This window comes from Passer montanus, unplaced genomic scaffold, assembly GCF_014805655.1.
Source record: "Passer montanus isolate IOZ18808 unplaced genomic scaffold, ASM1480565v1 scaffold15, whole genome shotgun sequence".
Lineage (NCBI taxonomy): Eukaryota > Metazoa > Chordata > Aves > Passeriformes > Passeridae > Passer > Passer montanus.
Genome location: NW_024362051.1, coordinates 8,820,663 through 8,836,749, shown reverse-complemented (window position 1 = coordinate 8,836,749; position 16,087 = coordinate 8,820,663). Strand labels below are relative to the sequence as shown.

Below are 16,087 nucleotides of genomic sequence, written 5' to 3'. Positions count from 1 at the left end.
TGACTGAACCAGGCCAGCTGTCTTTACCTCTTCCTTATTTGTGCTATGCAATATTCACTCCTCTTGTGCATTTTCTTTTCCTTGGACACAGCAACCTCAGTGTGCTTGTGACATTCAGCATCTAAAATTAAAGCATGACTTTTAAAAAGGCAGAATTCCTGAAACTCCACAGACATGGAGAACACTTTGCCTTATAAGACACCTTTAAGTGAAAATTAAGGGTGGACTCAGGAGCTTTGAGAACATCACAATAAAACAAAAATGCCTGAAAAAGGACAATGCCCTTGTTACCTGGGGAAGGCAGAGGTTCCTCTGGGCAGAGTAGCAGAGTCCAAGGTGATGTAGAGTTCCCTGTCCAGCCTGTTACCATCACAGGGCTGGTAAAGTCGGGAAAGGGACTAGGAGAAAGCTGAGGAAACTATGTTGTTTTGAAAAAACTATTGGATGACACTTGAACTACCATCTTTTTCCCCTCCTCATTTGAGGCAAACTCCAGTCAATGCCCTTAAATGACAAACTGGTCCTATTTCTCCATGGTATCTCCTTTTTGGCCCAAGGGTCCTATCAGGGTTTGTTTTTTTCCTCCAAACAGGTGTCAGCTGATGACTTGGATGGCTCCATGAACAATCAGATCACGTATTCCATCGTGGAAGGGAACCCGCTGGGACACTTTGCCATTCAACCCAAAAATGGGCAGATCAGCATTGCCAAGCATCTGGACAGGGAGGAGGTGAGTTCACGAAAATGAGAATGGGAAGGCTGAAACAGATGTGTCCCAAAAGACTGAGGGAGAACGGCTTACTCAGCTACCTCCTGATTTCTGAATTATTTACTCATAATATTGTAGGTAAAAGACAAGGCATTAATTGTTTTCCAGACTGACAGATACTGCAATAGGAAGGCTGGGCTTTAGGAAAGGCAGCATAGAATCGAATAATGGTTTGGATTGGAAGGGACTTTGAGGACCATCTAGTTCCAACCCCTTCCATAGGCAGGGACACCTTCCACAGCTCTGAGTCTTTGGTCTCAGTATTAGGAATGTTGGTTGTGGAAACCAACATGGTTGGGTTCTGCTTCTCTGCATTAGAGAAAACAGGTGTGAGGAGGAGAAAGGTCACCTGGACAATCTCTCATTCATAAACAGCAGCAGCTTGTCTCAGCCTGCCAGAGTTCAGAAGCTTTTGCACAGCACTCTGAGGCACATGGTGGAATTCTTGGGATGTCCTGCACAGGAGCAGGAGCTGAACCTGGTTGGTCCCTTACAGCTCAGTTTATTCTGTGATTCTATGATTCTTAAACCACTATTGACAGGTGTTTGCCCAGCTCAATTACATCCATCTTTGCCAAGTTGTTTCTCTTTTCTGCAACTGTTGTGAGGCTGATTTAGTTTAGCAATGAGCTTTGAGGGAGATTTATGGATGGAGAGCCTTAGCCAAAGGCAAAGCTGTTGTGGCCATGGTGCATGACCTTGGGCATTTCATCAAGCTGCAGCAGAATAAAACTTCAATGTGAAAAAACACTGTTCTGCCATTTCTCCAAGTAATCCTGCACTACAAACCCTCCAGATCCCCAGCTATTCGCTGACAGTTCGAGCCACTGACAACGGCCACCCTGCTCAGTTCAGTGATGTCCCTGTGCACGTCCATGTGTCTGATGTCAATGACAACCCTCCTCGCTTCTTCCAGCTCAACTACAGTGTGGTGGTGCAGGTAAGCCAGGAAGGAGACACTTTGTTCTCCCAGTCCCTCTCATTGTGCTGAGGAACTCATTCCTAGGCTGCTGTTGGAGTAAAGTGGAGAGACAGTGATGAATCACGTTGCTGCTTTGTGCTCTCTGTGTTCTAGGGCAGGGGTGGGATTTGTTTTCCTGTTCCTGATCCAGCAGCTCCTGGGGCACTGTAGGTTCCCCTGGGCCATTTCTCTTTGCTTGCCTTCCTCCAATAGCATCTTTCCCCATTTCAGGAGAATGCTCCCGTGGGGACAAGTGTCCTGGAGCTGATTATGAGCGACAGAGACTCTCCAGAAAATGGACCACCATACTCGTTCCAGATCACCCAGGGCAATGATGGGAAAGCCTTTGAAGTCACCCAAAATGGTCTGCTGGTGACATCGTCTGTCCTGAACAGAAGAGTGAAAGAACAGTACCTATTGCAAGTGCAGGTAGAGCCTGTGTTTCTGTCCTGGTGTCTGAATTCCCCAGCTAGCTTAAGTCGCAGTAAAATGCGATTAGCATGGCCCAGCTAAATGAAAACATCTCTGGCTTTGAAGAAATCCAATCCAGGCACAAATTTTGCAGCTTGGAGCCAGCTGCAGAGCTCATTTCTCCACACAGTCTGCCCACAAGAAGCAGGGGGCCAGCTTCTGTGTTGATAAAATCAGATAATATGATCATGAACAATACTCTGTCAGCAGTTTCCTTAGACAGATGCTTTCCCCATAATCATTCTAGTGAATTCCAATTTAAAGTGAGACCTGGATCTGGTCCTACAAGCTTTCTCTAATTATCCTTGTCATTTAAGAAGTGGTTTCAGTTCCTCTTCAAAAAGGATTTCTACTGTTGCAGAATGAATTCATTACTTTTCAACATTATCGGTAGGGATAGTCCATTACAAACAAAAGGATAATAACATGTAAAGTACATACTTCTTCAGTAATGGCAATTGTTGTAAAAGCTGGGTACTATTATATTACAAACCTCAACCTCTAACTGCTTAGCATTAGGGAGAAATTTATCCCATAATCTGATTATTCGCATTTTTCTGTTTGAGGTTCCTTGACCGAATGCTAGACAGACATTGTCAGAGGTGGGACAGGGGCTTAAACAGCCTGGAGGGTGAGCGAGTGTGTTGATGTGTGTAACTGCTTTACATCTCCCTACACTCAGTTACATGTGGAACCACAAAGATTGGCAACATCACAAAAAAATTATTAACCCTCAGGAATTCAGAGCCACGCAGAGGCACCTCAGCTGCTGCTGAATGCACAGGGAAGTGAGCATGACCCCACCTCTAGCAGAGGGCCTCAATCAGTCTCCAAGGCCTCCTCAGTTCCTCCATCCTTCCCTAAGGAAGGGATGCTGCCCTTTTCCCTAGGGCCTTCTCCAGGCAGAGCTCCAACACTGCTGCCAGTTTTTCCCATTCCTTCTTCACTCCCAACCTGCTGCCTGAGAGCTTCCACTCTCTGCTCCCTGAAAGGCACTCTCCTTTGAAGACCTCACCAGTCAGGTGAGGTGACAGTAAGTCAGCGTGTGGCTGTAACAGATCCCTCTCTTTTCCTTGCCAGGTCTCTGACAGCGGCATCCCTCCCCTCTCCTCATCTGCATTTATAAATATCCAAGTGACTGAGCAGAGCCAATATGCCCCCTCAGCCCTTCCCCTGGAAATATTCATCACCACCAACGAGGAGGCCTTCCGCGGCGGCGTTCTGGGCAAGATCCACGCCACGGACCGGGACCCCCACGACACGCTGGTGTACACCCTGGTGGCACAGGTGCCCGAGGAGGGGCTCTTCTCTGTCGGGGCTGCGGATGGGAAGATCATTGCTGGGGACAAGCTCCCCCACGGCCACTACCTTCTGAACGTGACAGTGAGTGACGGAACGTTCACGGCCACCACGAGCGTCAGCGTCCACGTGTGGTGCTTCACACAGGAGGCCCTGGACAAGGCCGTGGTGCTGCACTTCCGACACCTCTCCCCCGAGGAGTTTGTGGGGGACCACTGGCGCAACCTGCAGAGATTTCTGGGGAACATCCTTGTCACCCGGCGCCAGAACATCCACATGGCCAGCCTGCAGCCTGCAGCTGCCTCTGATGGAGTGGATCTGCTCCTGGCTGTTGGAGAGCCACACGGCTCCTTGTACGAGCCACGGGTGCTGGCCAGCAAGCTGACAGGGTCAGCTGGGGAGATGGACCAGCTCGTCGGGCTCCGCATGAAGAAAGCGATCCATGTGCCCTGTCACGGGTCAGACTGTGCCCACCGTGTCTGCAGGGAGACCATCCAGCTGGACCCAGGCATGATGTCCACGTACAGCACTGCCCGGCTCAGCGTCCTCACCCCACGGCACAGCCTGGAGCAGATCTGCTCGTGCAATGGTGAGCAATCCTTCCTGGCAGTGTCTGACCCTATAAACCTGGGCATGTTGTGTATTCTCTCAGAAAACACAACATAGAGCATCTGGATTTTCCATGGAAAAATTATGTTGCCCAGTGACCAACAGTTCTGGCCATAACTTCAAAGACTTTAGAATCCGAAAGTTCCATACAGTCTATTTTTTAAAATTGATCTCCTGTAGCATTTAATAACAGTAACATCTGTCTCTCTGATTGAGGAAAGTCACTCATACTTAGCAGGAAATGTAGGTCAGTGATCAGAATTTTCTGTCTGTGATCTCATGTGTTGATCCTGGACCTGGCAGAGCACAGAATAACTGATAAATTTGAGGAAAGCCAAATAAAATATATTTGTTACACTGGCTCTAGGATACTTCAAGAAATAATTGGAGGGAACAACAACTAGTAACACTAGGGCAGGAATGTAAGGACATACCACAGAATAGTATAAAAACTTACTAAGGATGGAGAAATTCAAGGGTGTTGTAGACCACCCTGAGGGCACCTTGAAGGACAGAAATAGCCGGGCTGATACTTCAGGGTTGCTTCACAGTTGAGTGCATAGAAGAAATACTGGGAGATCCTGGTGGGGCTGTGGGAATTGCAGTGTAGGAATCCATGGGTTGCTGTGGATAGAACTGCTCCTGGACAGCTGTGGCATCCGGCTAGCAAAAGAGGCAAGGCTTGATACAGTCCATAGCCTCAAAGTGCCACAGAGATGAGACCTTTCTTTCATTTTCCTTTCAGGAACAGCTGTGAGGTTTGGGGGCCACAGCTACATTTGGTACCAGCACTCCCAGGCTGGCTCCTGGCACATGCACTTTCGCCTCAAGACCCACCAGCATCACGCAGTCGTGTTCCACGCCAATGGGACCGACCTCGCCACTCTGGAGGTGGGTATGGCAGTGCAGGGGGGTTTCTCTCCACAGCTACAAAAGCTTTACTCTCTCGGGGAAGGGAATCACAGAAAGAACATGCAAAACTATGTACCCTTAGTAATTGGTGAAATACAACAGTTGGGAAGACCAAGCAGAGTTTGGCAATTGCTGCAAATGAGAGCCAAGCACAGTTTGGCAATTGCTGCAACCACAATGGGAAATCGTTCTCTATACATGTAAGTGCATGTGTTGGTCTCTGGTGTGACTTCTGGTGAAGTCATCAGACACCCATAGCAGGTCTGCATCACCTTCATTCTTGTTGCTTCATTCCTCTCTTGCATCTCACCTCTCAGGACAAAGAATTTATCAGGTGGAGTTGTCCACGAACCAGTTTGCTCTTTGCTAAAGTAGAAACAAACTTTCTCCCATAGCTCAGATTAAAGGTCCTTTACAATAATGGACAGAAAAGACAGAACAGGAATCCTAAATTGTATTTTTCACACACACACCCCTCTTTTCAACTACTTTCTTCAGCTTGTTTCACTGTTTTAGACACCTGCAGAGACAGGTATATTTCGTTCTGATCACTCTCCTCTCTTTGACTGAACACTGAACTTACCAAAGCATTCAAAGATCATCTTCTGCTTTGGCAGCAGAATGAAAGCAGCAGATGACTAAAGAAAAGCTGTTTTATATATTCCTCATCAACTGAATTCAGACTAAGATCACAGGACGTGCTTACCAGCTTATAGAGATTTGTCCTTGAGACTGATCGGGTTGAGATCTATACACTATAACCTACCTGGAAGTGTTCATCCTGTCCTTGGATTTCCCCATCCCTTCTCTTGGTTTCACAACCCCATCTTCCTGTTGCATCTTTCCACAGTTACCAAAGACCCACTCAGACAGGGAGCTGCACAGCAGCCAACCCCCACGCACATGCCTTTTGCACATATTTCAAGCTCCTGCTGCCACAGCCATCACTCCTGAAGAGCAGGAGCAGAGAAATATCATCCATGTGTCCTGTAGCCATCTCTGAGAGTGATTTTAGGCTGAACTGTAAAGGGCCAGTGAGAAAAGCTTCTCATGAAGGGTCTCATGCTTTCTATCTCACCTCTGGGAAGGAGAGTCACCAAAGAGCTCATCAGAAGGAATCCAGCACTTTAGGTGGTGCTCAGGAAGTACAGGATGGCAAAAAACTCCACTGATCCAGGCCAGCGCAGGGAGTCAAGGGAGAAAAGGCTCATTGTTGGTGAAATTCAGTGTGCCCTTGATCTCCTGTGCCCAAGCTTGTCTCCACATCTTTTCAATAGGAGACATTCATAAAGCCTCCTCCATAAAAGCACCTGTGAATCATTTATTTCCTGGCTCACTTTATTAGCAATATCTTAGGGATAAAAAGGTTTCTAAACCATCTGGCCTGATAAAATTGAAGGACTCCCTCAAGAGTTTAAACTGTGTAGACTCAAGTACTCCAGATATGAGCCAAAGCCTTGCAAGGACCACGAGTGATGGTTTGTAGTTTTGATGAAGAGGATGAGCTCTCCCAAGAGCATGAGTATCATCACTTTTCCAGTCTCTGAGCTGTCCTGATGTTCAGAAATAGGTTGCAGGAAGAGGATGGCAGACCAAGCAAGCTGGGAAAGGCTTGGCAGTGTGTCAGTTCTTGCTCCAGGGAATTGAGTTCTCAGCTGTCTCCCAGCCCCAGAAATTGATAAGCCAAATCTACAGACCCATCTGAAGAGAAATCATGTTCCTGCAGATGAAGTGACAAAGTTCTCTGGTGTGCTTGCCAATTGTGCAAAGGGATTTACACACGTGTTGCCCTGAGGCCCTTCCATGCCATGTGCCAGCTGCTTCTTGTTCTTTCTTCCTTCAGCAGTTGCTCTCTCCTCCCACTGGTATTTATTTATACTGTGGGCTTCTCTAGGAGTTAGCTGTTGTCCTGCTCTGCTCCAGAGTAGCCCCTTCATATTGTGTGTGGGTTTCTCTAGAGTCACTGTACCCATAATCATTCCTGCTCTTCCAACTTCTTCCAAGAACCAAACCCTTCTTGCTGTCTCTAATGTTCCCCAAGGACATCTCTCCTGCCTGAGATGAATTGATTGATGTTACATAGCAGGCTCTGCAGGTTTCCCACCAGCACCTCCTTCCATCTCTTTGCTCCTTTTCCACAGGCTCTTGGCTTCTGTGAGAGAGAGGTTTTATCAACAAAGCACTGGGGAGATAAAGGTGAAAAAGGGGTTTAACCCTGACTTCACCCTGAAACAACACAGCTAACTTTTCCTTTCTCTGTCCTATATGACTTTTAAACATGAATATTGGGCCAGAAATAGGAATTTCTGACGTCCCAGTTTAATGCAGAGGATGTTGGTGTGGTTCACTTTTAGCAGCTCAGTGCCTTGTGTCTCTCCAGTCTGGTGGAGATCAAGGATTGGATTGCAGCATATATCAGTAACTTTGGCCTGGTTTTCCAGCATGGGTACAACAGTAATTCCTTTCTCTGCCTCCCAAATCTTCCTTTTTCCTCTGGAGAAAGCTGCCAGTGCTTCTCCTCAATAAGATTCTTTCACCACCCTCAGCCCTGCCAAAGGGGCAACTGCTCCAGCACCTTCCCCACCACTAATGAGACAGTGAGAACAGAACAGAAGCCACGTGGCCCAGAACAAGAGTCCATCTGTGACTGGTGGTGCACTTATGGATAGTCTGAATGCCAGGGCTCTGATCAGGCTCAGGAAGGTGGGAGAAAGGGCAAGCAGCTGCAGCAGTAGCTGTATGATCCCGTGGCTGTATTACATGGAAAGATGGGCTTCCCTCCTTGTCAAAGGCTGCTGGGCAGGACCACGGGTGAAATTGTGCCAGAGAGATGAAGGTGTTTTGCAAAATAAAGGAGTTTCAGTCACTTAATTAATCCAGGCATAGGTTAAAAAAGGTGAAAGGGGCTGCATTTGGTACTTCTTGGAAGCAGAAAATTGGGAGCAATCTCAACTGTCAATGTGAAGGCCAGGAGAGAGGGGATCAAGCAGCAGGAGAAATGTTGAGACCCTCCATGAAACAGCAGCCACCTGTGTCACAGCTACCTGTGACTTCTGTGTTTTACAGATGGTCAATGGAGTGCCTCACCTCAGCTACAGCTGCCAGGGGGGCTCCTCTGGGAACCTGTCCTCCTCGCGCTTCGTGAGCGACGGCGAGTGGCACTCAGTGTTTCTGGAGGTGAAGAACACTTCTGTCCGCCTGCTCATCGACGGCCTGGGCAACGCCTCTCTGCAGCTGCCAGGCACCTGCAGTGCCTCCCAGGGCAGACGAGACCTGCTTTTTGGGGGCCTGCGGCCGTCGCTGCAGCCCCAGAGAGTCACACGGGGGTTCAGGGGCTGCCTGGACGTGGTTGCCATCAACGGCAGAGAAGTGGTTCTCCTTCCCGGGAAAGGGCAGTCGAAGGAAGTCTTGGAGCAGGTGGGGATAAGGCAGTGCTGCTCCCCCACCGGCGCCTGCAGCAGCAACCCTTGCCTCAACAACGGGATGTGCTCCGAAACTCACGGAGGAGGTAAGTGAACATCCCACACGGAGCTGCAGGAGAGCAGTGAGGCGGGGAAGGATGCAGCAACTGTATTCACCCCTGTGCATGGACTATTCCAGAGGGGAAGCAGAGATCCTCTGTCCCAGGGGACCTCAGGTGACTCAGTGCAGCAGCAGCTGCAGGGTGTGAGATCATCATCCTGGCTCTCACCAGTGGACTGTGGGCCCAGAGGGCAGGAAGGTGTTTCTAAGGAGTGTGCATGACATAGTAGAGCAGAGTGTTGCCAAAAACTCAAATGCATATAGAGATTCCGCCCACCCCCTGCATCCTTTTTGCTTAAGGAGCTGTTAACAAGGCTGGAATCAGGCAAGATGGGATCATGTGGTGATGGTATCTGGGCAGAAACAAGCCAAGATCTTGGTCTCTTCCCACTGCAGTGAGCGACTCCCCAGGGCTATGCAAAGGGATATGGGAAAACCGTAAGCTCAAATCCAAGAGTCCCAGGCTGACGTGGGGTGCACACACCCAAAAGAGGTTTGATACAGACTCTGCCCCAGGCTGTGTCCCTGCTGCCCCGTTCCTGCCATCAGAGGGGCTCCTTGCAGTGAGCTGTATCACAGGGACAGGGGCTGTGAGCAGAGGCGCTGCTCCCAGTGATGTCCACCTGTGTGTCACTGCCCTACAGCTGGTTGTAGCTGCCAGCACAGCAGGGCTGCACCCCTTAACACCCTGTGGGATGGGTACTGCCTGTGCCTCGGCCCCTCCGAGGGGCAGTGGGGCACTTCCCACGCTGCTGTGTGGGGCAGAAGCTGCTCCTGCAGCTCTCTGGGGCCCTTGCCAAAGCACACCCTGCCTGGCGAGCAAGTGAGGACAGAAGAGGCACCACCTTCTCCTGCCCTGCCCGCTGCCTCTGGGAACAAGATTCCCAGCCCTGTCGACTCAGCAGCTGCCTGCTTCAGGTGAACTTGTTTGACACCAGGTGTAAATGTACAGAACAGTTAGTCTGGCTGGCACTCACACCTCAGCCTGCAGACCCTCTGCACAGAAAACCTCTCTGGCTGGCCTGGAAGGGGCTCAAAGCCCACAAGGGGAAAACACATCTCTGGTCTAAGTCAAGGCATCCCCTGCTTACATTGCAGAGAGAATACAGTGGGAGGGGGAGGTGAATAATCACTCCCTCAGTAATAACCCAGCGATCATCCAGCACCCTTCCCATAGTTTCCTTCCAGGATGAACAATGTCTCCTGCAAATGGCCCAGCTGACAAGGAAAGAGCCTGTGGGACATGGCAGGGCACTGCTGCAGGGAAGGGATTGCCCCAGGGGTGTTCATTTGTGAGGTTATCCTGGTTCCCTGAGTGCCATGGGCTCTGTCCTGGGGACTCCAGGCAGGCAGCAGGAGTTCAAGCAGAGCTGTGCCCAGGGATCTCAGGCGTGGGATTCCAGCACAGGCAGGGACTCGCCCGTGGGAGCCAGCCCGGGGAGCCACGTGGCCGTGTGAGAACACAGCTGTGGGGAGAGGACCCAGGCCAGCCCAGCACCACCCCAGGACCACAAACACAAGCGAGCCCCACATCCAGGACATGTGTTTGGGCACACACAGCCCTGTGGGCAATGTCCAGCAGCTGCTGCACCAGTGGCAGCACGTCCTTCTGGTACAGCCACTGACACGCATGTGGGAACAGGCCCAGGTTGTTTGCCTGTGCTCTAAAGCAGGGTTCAGCTTGTGAATGAGTAGTAAAGACTTTCAGGTGTGCTGGAAGGTGGAAGCTCTGAATTTCCCTCACAGCAGCACCAGCCAGGTGACAAGCAGGAGCTCAGCACAGCCAGGGACGTTGACATGCTTAGGGCTGTGCTAAACAGCAGCCAAAAGCACAAACAGCGGAGCCCCCTGCGAGTCCCTGGCTGTGCTGGGTTTCTCTCTCTCTGTGAGCAGACATCTCCTGCAAGCAGGAGAAACTCGGCATGTTGAGACAGGCACTTCATACCACAAGAACTTGCAGGACCAAAGACTCCTGAGAACAACAAATTACAGGGGATTGCACTGAACAGAGTCAGAAACTGTGAATCAGCCAGCCAAGTTCCCCTTCCTTTATCCCAGATTTGTCCCTCATCTTCTCCATGCAATAAAGCTGTGCCCTGACTGCATCTCTGATCTGTGTCAGGAGAGGACGGGCTTCACTTGTTGCTCAAAAGCTCCCTAGTTTCACTCTGTTGCTCCAGAGTGGCCACCCAGCCTCCAGCAACCATGGCAGGTCCTGTAATGAAGCCACCAGGCCTCCAGGGATGCCCTGGGTGTCCCACAGCAGCAAGTTCCTGTGCTTGGGTAGCTGTGTGAGCCCCCTGTGGGGGCCATCAGCACCAGGCTCTGCTCCTCCCTGTTCTTGCCCATTTTTCCACACGGATATTTTCACTCTCACCCTGTCCAGGTTACACCTGCATCTGCCCCGGGCTGTTCTCTGGTGAGCACTGTGAGCTTGGGGACAGTCCCTGCGAGTCCAAGCCCTGCCTGCACGGGGGAACCTGCACCCTCTCGGCCACCGGCTACTCCTGCCACTGCCCTGACTGGTACCTGGGCGAAAGGTAAGGCCTGGGGGCGCTTTGGGACAGGTGACATCCCATGGGGGGCTGAGAACATGAGCACTGCACGTTTCTGGAGCTCACCAGATCCACACACTCTGGGATTAATTGCAAGGCACCTGAGCATTGGAGCCGGGAGGTGCTGGAGGGCAGAGCTGAGCAGAACAGGACACAAAGAACTCTGCCATCGTGTGGCCAGTGCCCCTCTGAGCAGGAGGGAAAACAGAAACATCTCTGCTTACAGAAGCTTTGGGGCCTGCAGGTGCTGTGGGGCAGTGCAGAGACTGTCCGTGATGGGACACAGTGCTGCTGGCACACGCTGCTGCTCCCTGTGACAGGAGCTGAGTTCAGCAGTAATGGGAACACCTTGGCTCTGCTGCGGGGAGCTCAGCTGTGATGGGGGGCCTGGCAGCAGGGTGCAGGCAGACACTGTCCTGGGTGGCAGGAGGGTGCCCTGGGGCTGGGGGAACCTGCCTGGCAGAGCTGGGAGGTGCCCCCTGCTTCAGTAGCCTGAGCACCCACCCTGCAGATGGTGCTGAAGAGATTGCTTCTATCTGGGACCAGCTCTATGGTGTTCATGCAAAAGAAATCTCTGTCCCAGCTTGCAGCTGTGGTTCTTCCAGTTCAAATCCCAGCTCAAGACAGTGGGCATTACCACCCCAGCCCAGCAGCCCCTCCAAGACCCCCACCTTGCCTCCAGCCCAGCCTGGTCAGAGATTCCCAGCACAGGCTCAAACAGCATCACACCCAGTTCATCCTTCTGCCGTGCCCATTTAGCCAGGATGGACACTGGTCCTGTGGGTCAAGGCAAAGGCAGAAATTATCTCTTCAGCTCTTGAAACAAAAGCCTGTAGCTGAGCATTAGGTGGCAGTGTAATACCTGACATCAGCCAGAGTCTGTGGGTGCATGTCACACACACCAGCTCACACATCCTAAACCACTGACTACAACAAGAGCAGTGCAAACCTCACAGAGTTCATTCAGTAACGAGAACAAAAAAAGGGAAGAAAAGCCATTAAAGCACTGTCTGTTCCCCCAAGCACTGGGAGGTCATTGCTGTTGGAAGAAAGGTCCCCTGTAGTGTTGGCAACATTTAGGTTGTGTGGGGGGTAGAACAGGACAGAGAATCAGAAATTCCCTCTCAGTTCTGCAGATGCTCCATAAAATGTCAAAAAGCCTCTCCAGAAAGGGTGTCCATTCACCACCTCGTGGGGTAGTCTTTTCCCAAATGTTTGCTGCAACCTGCAGACATCCACAGACCATCCAGGGGCTCCATAAAGCTTGGAGGACATGAGAGGCTTCATAAGAGGTTAACACACCTCACACTGACCCTGGGCTCCCTGATTTAACAGGGTGGGACCATCTCTCTGTGCAGTGTTAGCCCTAGAATTCCAAACACTCTTCTGAGGCAGAAAGCCCCCTATTTTAATTTGGGCGTACAACTAAAAAATAGGACCACCCTGTGTAACATGGTCTTTTGAAAAGCATCATTTTATACTCGAGGATTCTCTGCCAGGATAAGCAGGTAGCATCATTTTATACTCGAGGATTCTCTGCCAGGACAAGCAGGTAGCAAGAATCCAGCAAGGGAGGGAGAGCAGACCAGGACAGAGCATCCTTGGGTGGTGTAAGCCAGAGCCTGACCAGGACGAGGCACTTCTGCTGCATCCCAGGCTGACAGGGGTTGTCTCCATCCCTTTCTCCCCACAGGTGTGAGAAGCTGGCAGAGGAGTGCCAAGACAACCCGTGCCGCAACGCCGGGCGCTGTGTGAGCAGCCAGGGCTCCGTGTACTGCATCTGCCCGTCGGATTACCAGGGGGACTACTGCACCCAGCCCATCATCACGCCAGCCATCGTGCCCACGCAGTGGGCGCTGGGCCCCGAGGAGATCGCGGAGATCGCGGCCGGCGTGCTGGGGGCGGCCATCCTGGCCGCAGCGTTTGTGCTCGCCCGCAAGCGCTGCCGCCACCGCGCCAAGGCGCACAAGCCGGTGGCCCGCGAGGACCCCGACCTGCTCTCCAAGAGCGAGTTCTCCAAGAGCGTGGGCGTGGGCACCCAGCCCGTGCCCCCCATCGAGCTCAACATCCTCAGCGACGCGGCGCACAACAACCTGGACCGGGCCACGCCGGAGCAGCGCAAAGCCGCCGGCACCCCCGAGTTCGTCACCTTCAACTCGGCCAACGCCCCGAAGCACCGGGGCACCATCGTGTGCAGCGTGGCCCCCAACCTGCCCCCCGCCGCACCGCCCTCCAACTCCGACAACGAGTCCTTCATCAAGTGCACCTGGGCCAGGGAGGAGATGGGTCAGTAGCCACAGCTTTTGCTTGTTCTTACACATCCCTCTGTCCCTTGGGAAGGGGATCTGAGGTTTGCAAACATAGGGGGGAAATGGTGTTGGCTAAAGCAAAGCAAAGCAGAGGCAAATGCTGCCCCAGCCCTGCTATAGGGCCTTTGTTGGCTCTTTCCTCCTGTTTCACCATTACATCCCAGTTTTCTGCTTTAACCTGCTTGGTTTTGTACACAATCAGCAGGGAAATGCACAGCAGGCTGTGATCCCGGGTCAAAAAAGCCTGTAAAAGAGAAAAATTGGAAAAAAATTTAAGATCCTAAAAGTCAGTAGGAGTGTAGTGAAGACATTTGCATCAGTGCTTCTGGGCAGAGGGATGACATTCTCAGGGAAACATCTTGAATGGCTCTGGACAGCAAGTTACCCCATGCAGGAGTTCTTCACAAGAATAACTGCAGGGAAAGGGAGAGATCCAGGGCATCACTGCCCCAGTCCCTTCATAACATGAGTTTCTTGCATCCAAACATAATGATGAAGTGTGTCTTTTGGGTGCTGGAGTAGTGGATATCTGTAGGCTGGTGGGGACACTGCGGGGTGATCTCAGGTCCCCACAATTCCCAAAGTGGCACCTCCCCTGTCTCTATATCTCCTCTCCTCCCTAGTCTGCCACATCTCCTACAGGCTCAGCGCCTACAGAGGGAATTGGCAGGAGGGCAAGAGAGAGGCAACAGCCACTAGAGCTGCAGCTAACAGGGCTTTTCTTTTGTTCCAGTCTACCCGGCAGAAACGACCTACTGGCCGCCCCAGTACCTGTCCTCAGGTGTCCAGGAGTATTCCCACTACGAGATCATCCAAGCCCCCCCTGCCTCCTCCTCTCACCCTCCTCTCCCGCCGCCGCCCCCTCCTCCCGCAGACACGGAGCCCGTCGCTCTCTACGGGGGCTTCCCCTTCCCGCTGGACCAGAGCAACAAGCGAGCCCCCATCCCACCCCGCTACAGCAACCAGAACCTGGAGGACTTCCTGCCGCTGGGCCCCGTGGACGTGGGAGCATCCCAGTGCCAGAACGAGTACACGGCCATCAGCTACTACCCAGCACAGCTGGTGCAGGGCGAGGGGGTCCCGTTCCAGGCCGAGCCGGGCTACAAGAGGGTCAGCATGCGCCTGAGCGTGGCCCAGCCCTCCTACGCCGACTGCGAGCTGGGCCACCAGCCCAGCATCCGAGCCCAGCCCCTGCCACCCCCCAACTACGAGGGCTCCGACATGGTGGAGAGTGACTACGGGAGCTGCGAGGAGGTGATGTTCTAGCAGGGCTTGCTCGTGGGATGAGGAGAGAAGCACGTTTCCACGCAGAACAGAGTGCAGGGGGCTGGCGCATGCTGCTGAAGGGAGGCTTGTGTGTGTGTCTCTCTCAGCCTGCAGCGTCCCCTCCTGCGTGGCTGGGTTGTAATTTTGGCTGGATCTTTCCCCTCGCTGCCATCCACGGTGCTCCTGCTGCAAATGGAGGGGAAATGCTCCAGCCACTGCTGGGACATGGAGGATGCTCCTGGGATGCCAGTGACTAACCTGCCTCCTCACCAAGGGGACTGCCTCCAACACCATGTAGGACCACACATGCTACCTCCTCCCACTCCGGGCTTCCTGGCCACAGGGAGGATGAGGAGGAGGAGGAGGGCAAGCACTGCAGGTATGGCAGCAGTCATGGTGGAGAAAGGTGTGGAAGGATTAGCAATGCACAGCCTGGCAGTGCCCCTTGTGGGGTACAGAGGCTCCCTGTCCCAGCTCTGGCTCCAAGGGCTTGCATCAAGCCAACAGTTTGTTCGTGGAATGGATCAGCTGGTGCAAACCCTCTTCATGTCTGCTTCCTGACACTGGCAGAGAGAAGAGGGAATGTAGCTGGTCCCACCAGCACATCCCTGACTGGCTAATAGAAGTCCAAGGGAAAAAAAAAAAAAGAAAAAAAAAAGTCAATTTCTGTAGAAAAACCAAGCAACAGGGTTTGTTACAGCAGGAACAACTCAGACTCAAACCAGGCTGCCCAGCTGGGCTGTGTGCACACAAGTCAGGGGGACCCTGCCCCAAGGATTGTGTGCACAGCCTTGTCCCCATGGCTGTCACAGTCCCACACTGCTGCAGCTGCACACCCCGTGCTGTATCCCAGAAGGACTGGCCAGCACTGCCTGGAATCTCTGAGCAGAGAGGGGCACCGAGGCTACTGAGCATGGGTTTGCCTGTTTGACCTTGTGCTTGGACATGTATCGTTTCTTCGTGAGAGGTTTTCTTTGGTTGGTTGTTTGATGTAACTTTTTTTGTTGTTGAATTTTTGGAAAGTATTAAAAGAGTTTGGATTTTTTTACTATTATGATTTTATTCAGTATCTCAGGGATTCTCTTGTAAATAAATAGGACATCCTTGCCTAGCTTCAGCCAAGGAAATTACAGCTTAGTTTGGGCACCAAAAGCTTTCAGAGAAGTACCAAGACAGCAAGTTAAACACTTTTTTGAGGATCCTCTAAGTGCCAGAGGGATGAGGCAGACAGACCCATGGTTTGGGAAACCATGAGCCTCCTGTATGTCTTAGCTCAGGAGTAAAGGGGTTGAAAGGACCCAAACTGAAATCTTTGATTTGTATCCCAAACAAACACCGCCTGTTTTACCTCTCAAAGCTCTCATGCACTTCCACAAAACTTCTTCACCAGCTCTGCTCAGCAGAAAGCAGTCCC

At 51.9% G+C, this 16,087-nt stretch overlaps 1 protein-coding gene across 1 annotated transcript in view; it reads left to right on the top strand.

Annotated features, from left to right (window-relative positions):
• Positions 1 to 15,626, top strand: part of FAT2 (FAT atypical cadherin 2) — a 56,240-nt gene extending 40,614 nt beyond the window's left edge. The window contains exons 16-24 of the mRNA XM_039701806.1: positions 593 to 730; positions 1,566 to 1,709; positions 1,962 to 2,159; positions 3,282 to 4,089; positions 4,855 to 5,000; positions 8,088 to 8,529; positions 10,930 to 11,083; positions 12,792 to 13,384; positions 14,141 to 15,626. Of these exons, the coding sequence (XP_039557740.1) occupies positions 593 to 730; positions 1,566 to 1,709; positions 1,962 to 2,159; positions 3,282 to 4,089; positions 4,855 to 5,000; positions 8,088 to 8,529; positions 10,930 to 11,083; positions 12,792 to 13,384; positions 14,141 to 14,673 (3,156 nt within the window). The 3' untranslated portion in view covers positions 14,674 to 15,626. The remainder of the gene's footprint in view (positions 1 to 592; positions 731 to 1,565; positions 1,710 to 1,961; positions 2,160 to 3,281; positions 4,090 to 4,854; positions 5,001 to 8,087; positions 8,530 to 10,929; positions 11,084 to 12,791; positions 13,385 to 14,140) is intronic.
• Positions 15,627 to 16,087: the final 461 nt, after the last annotated feature.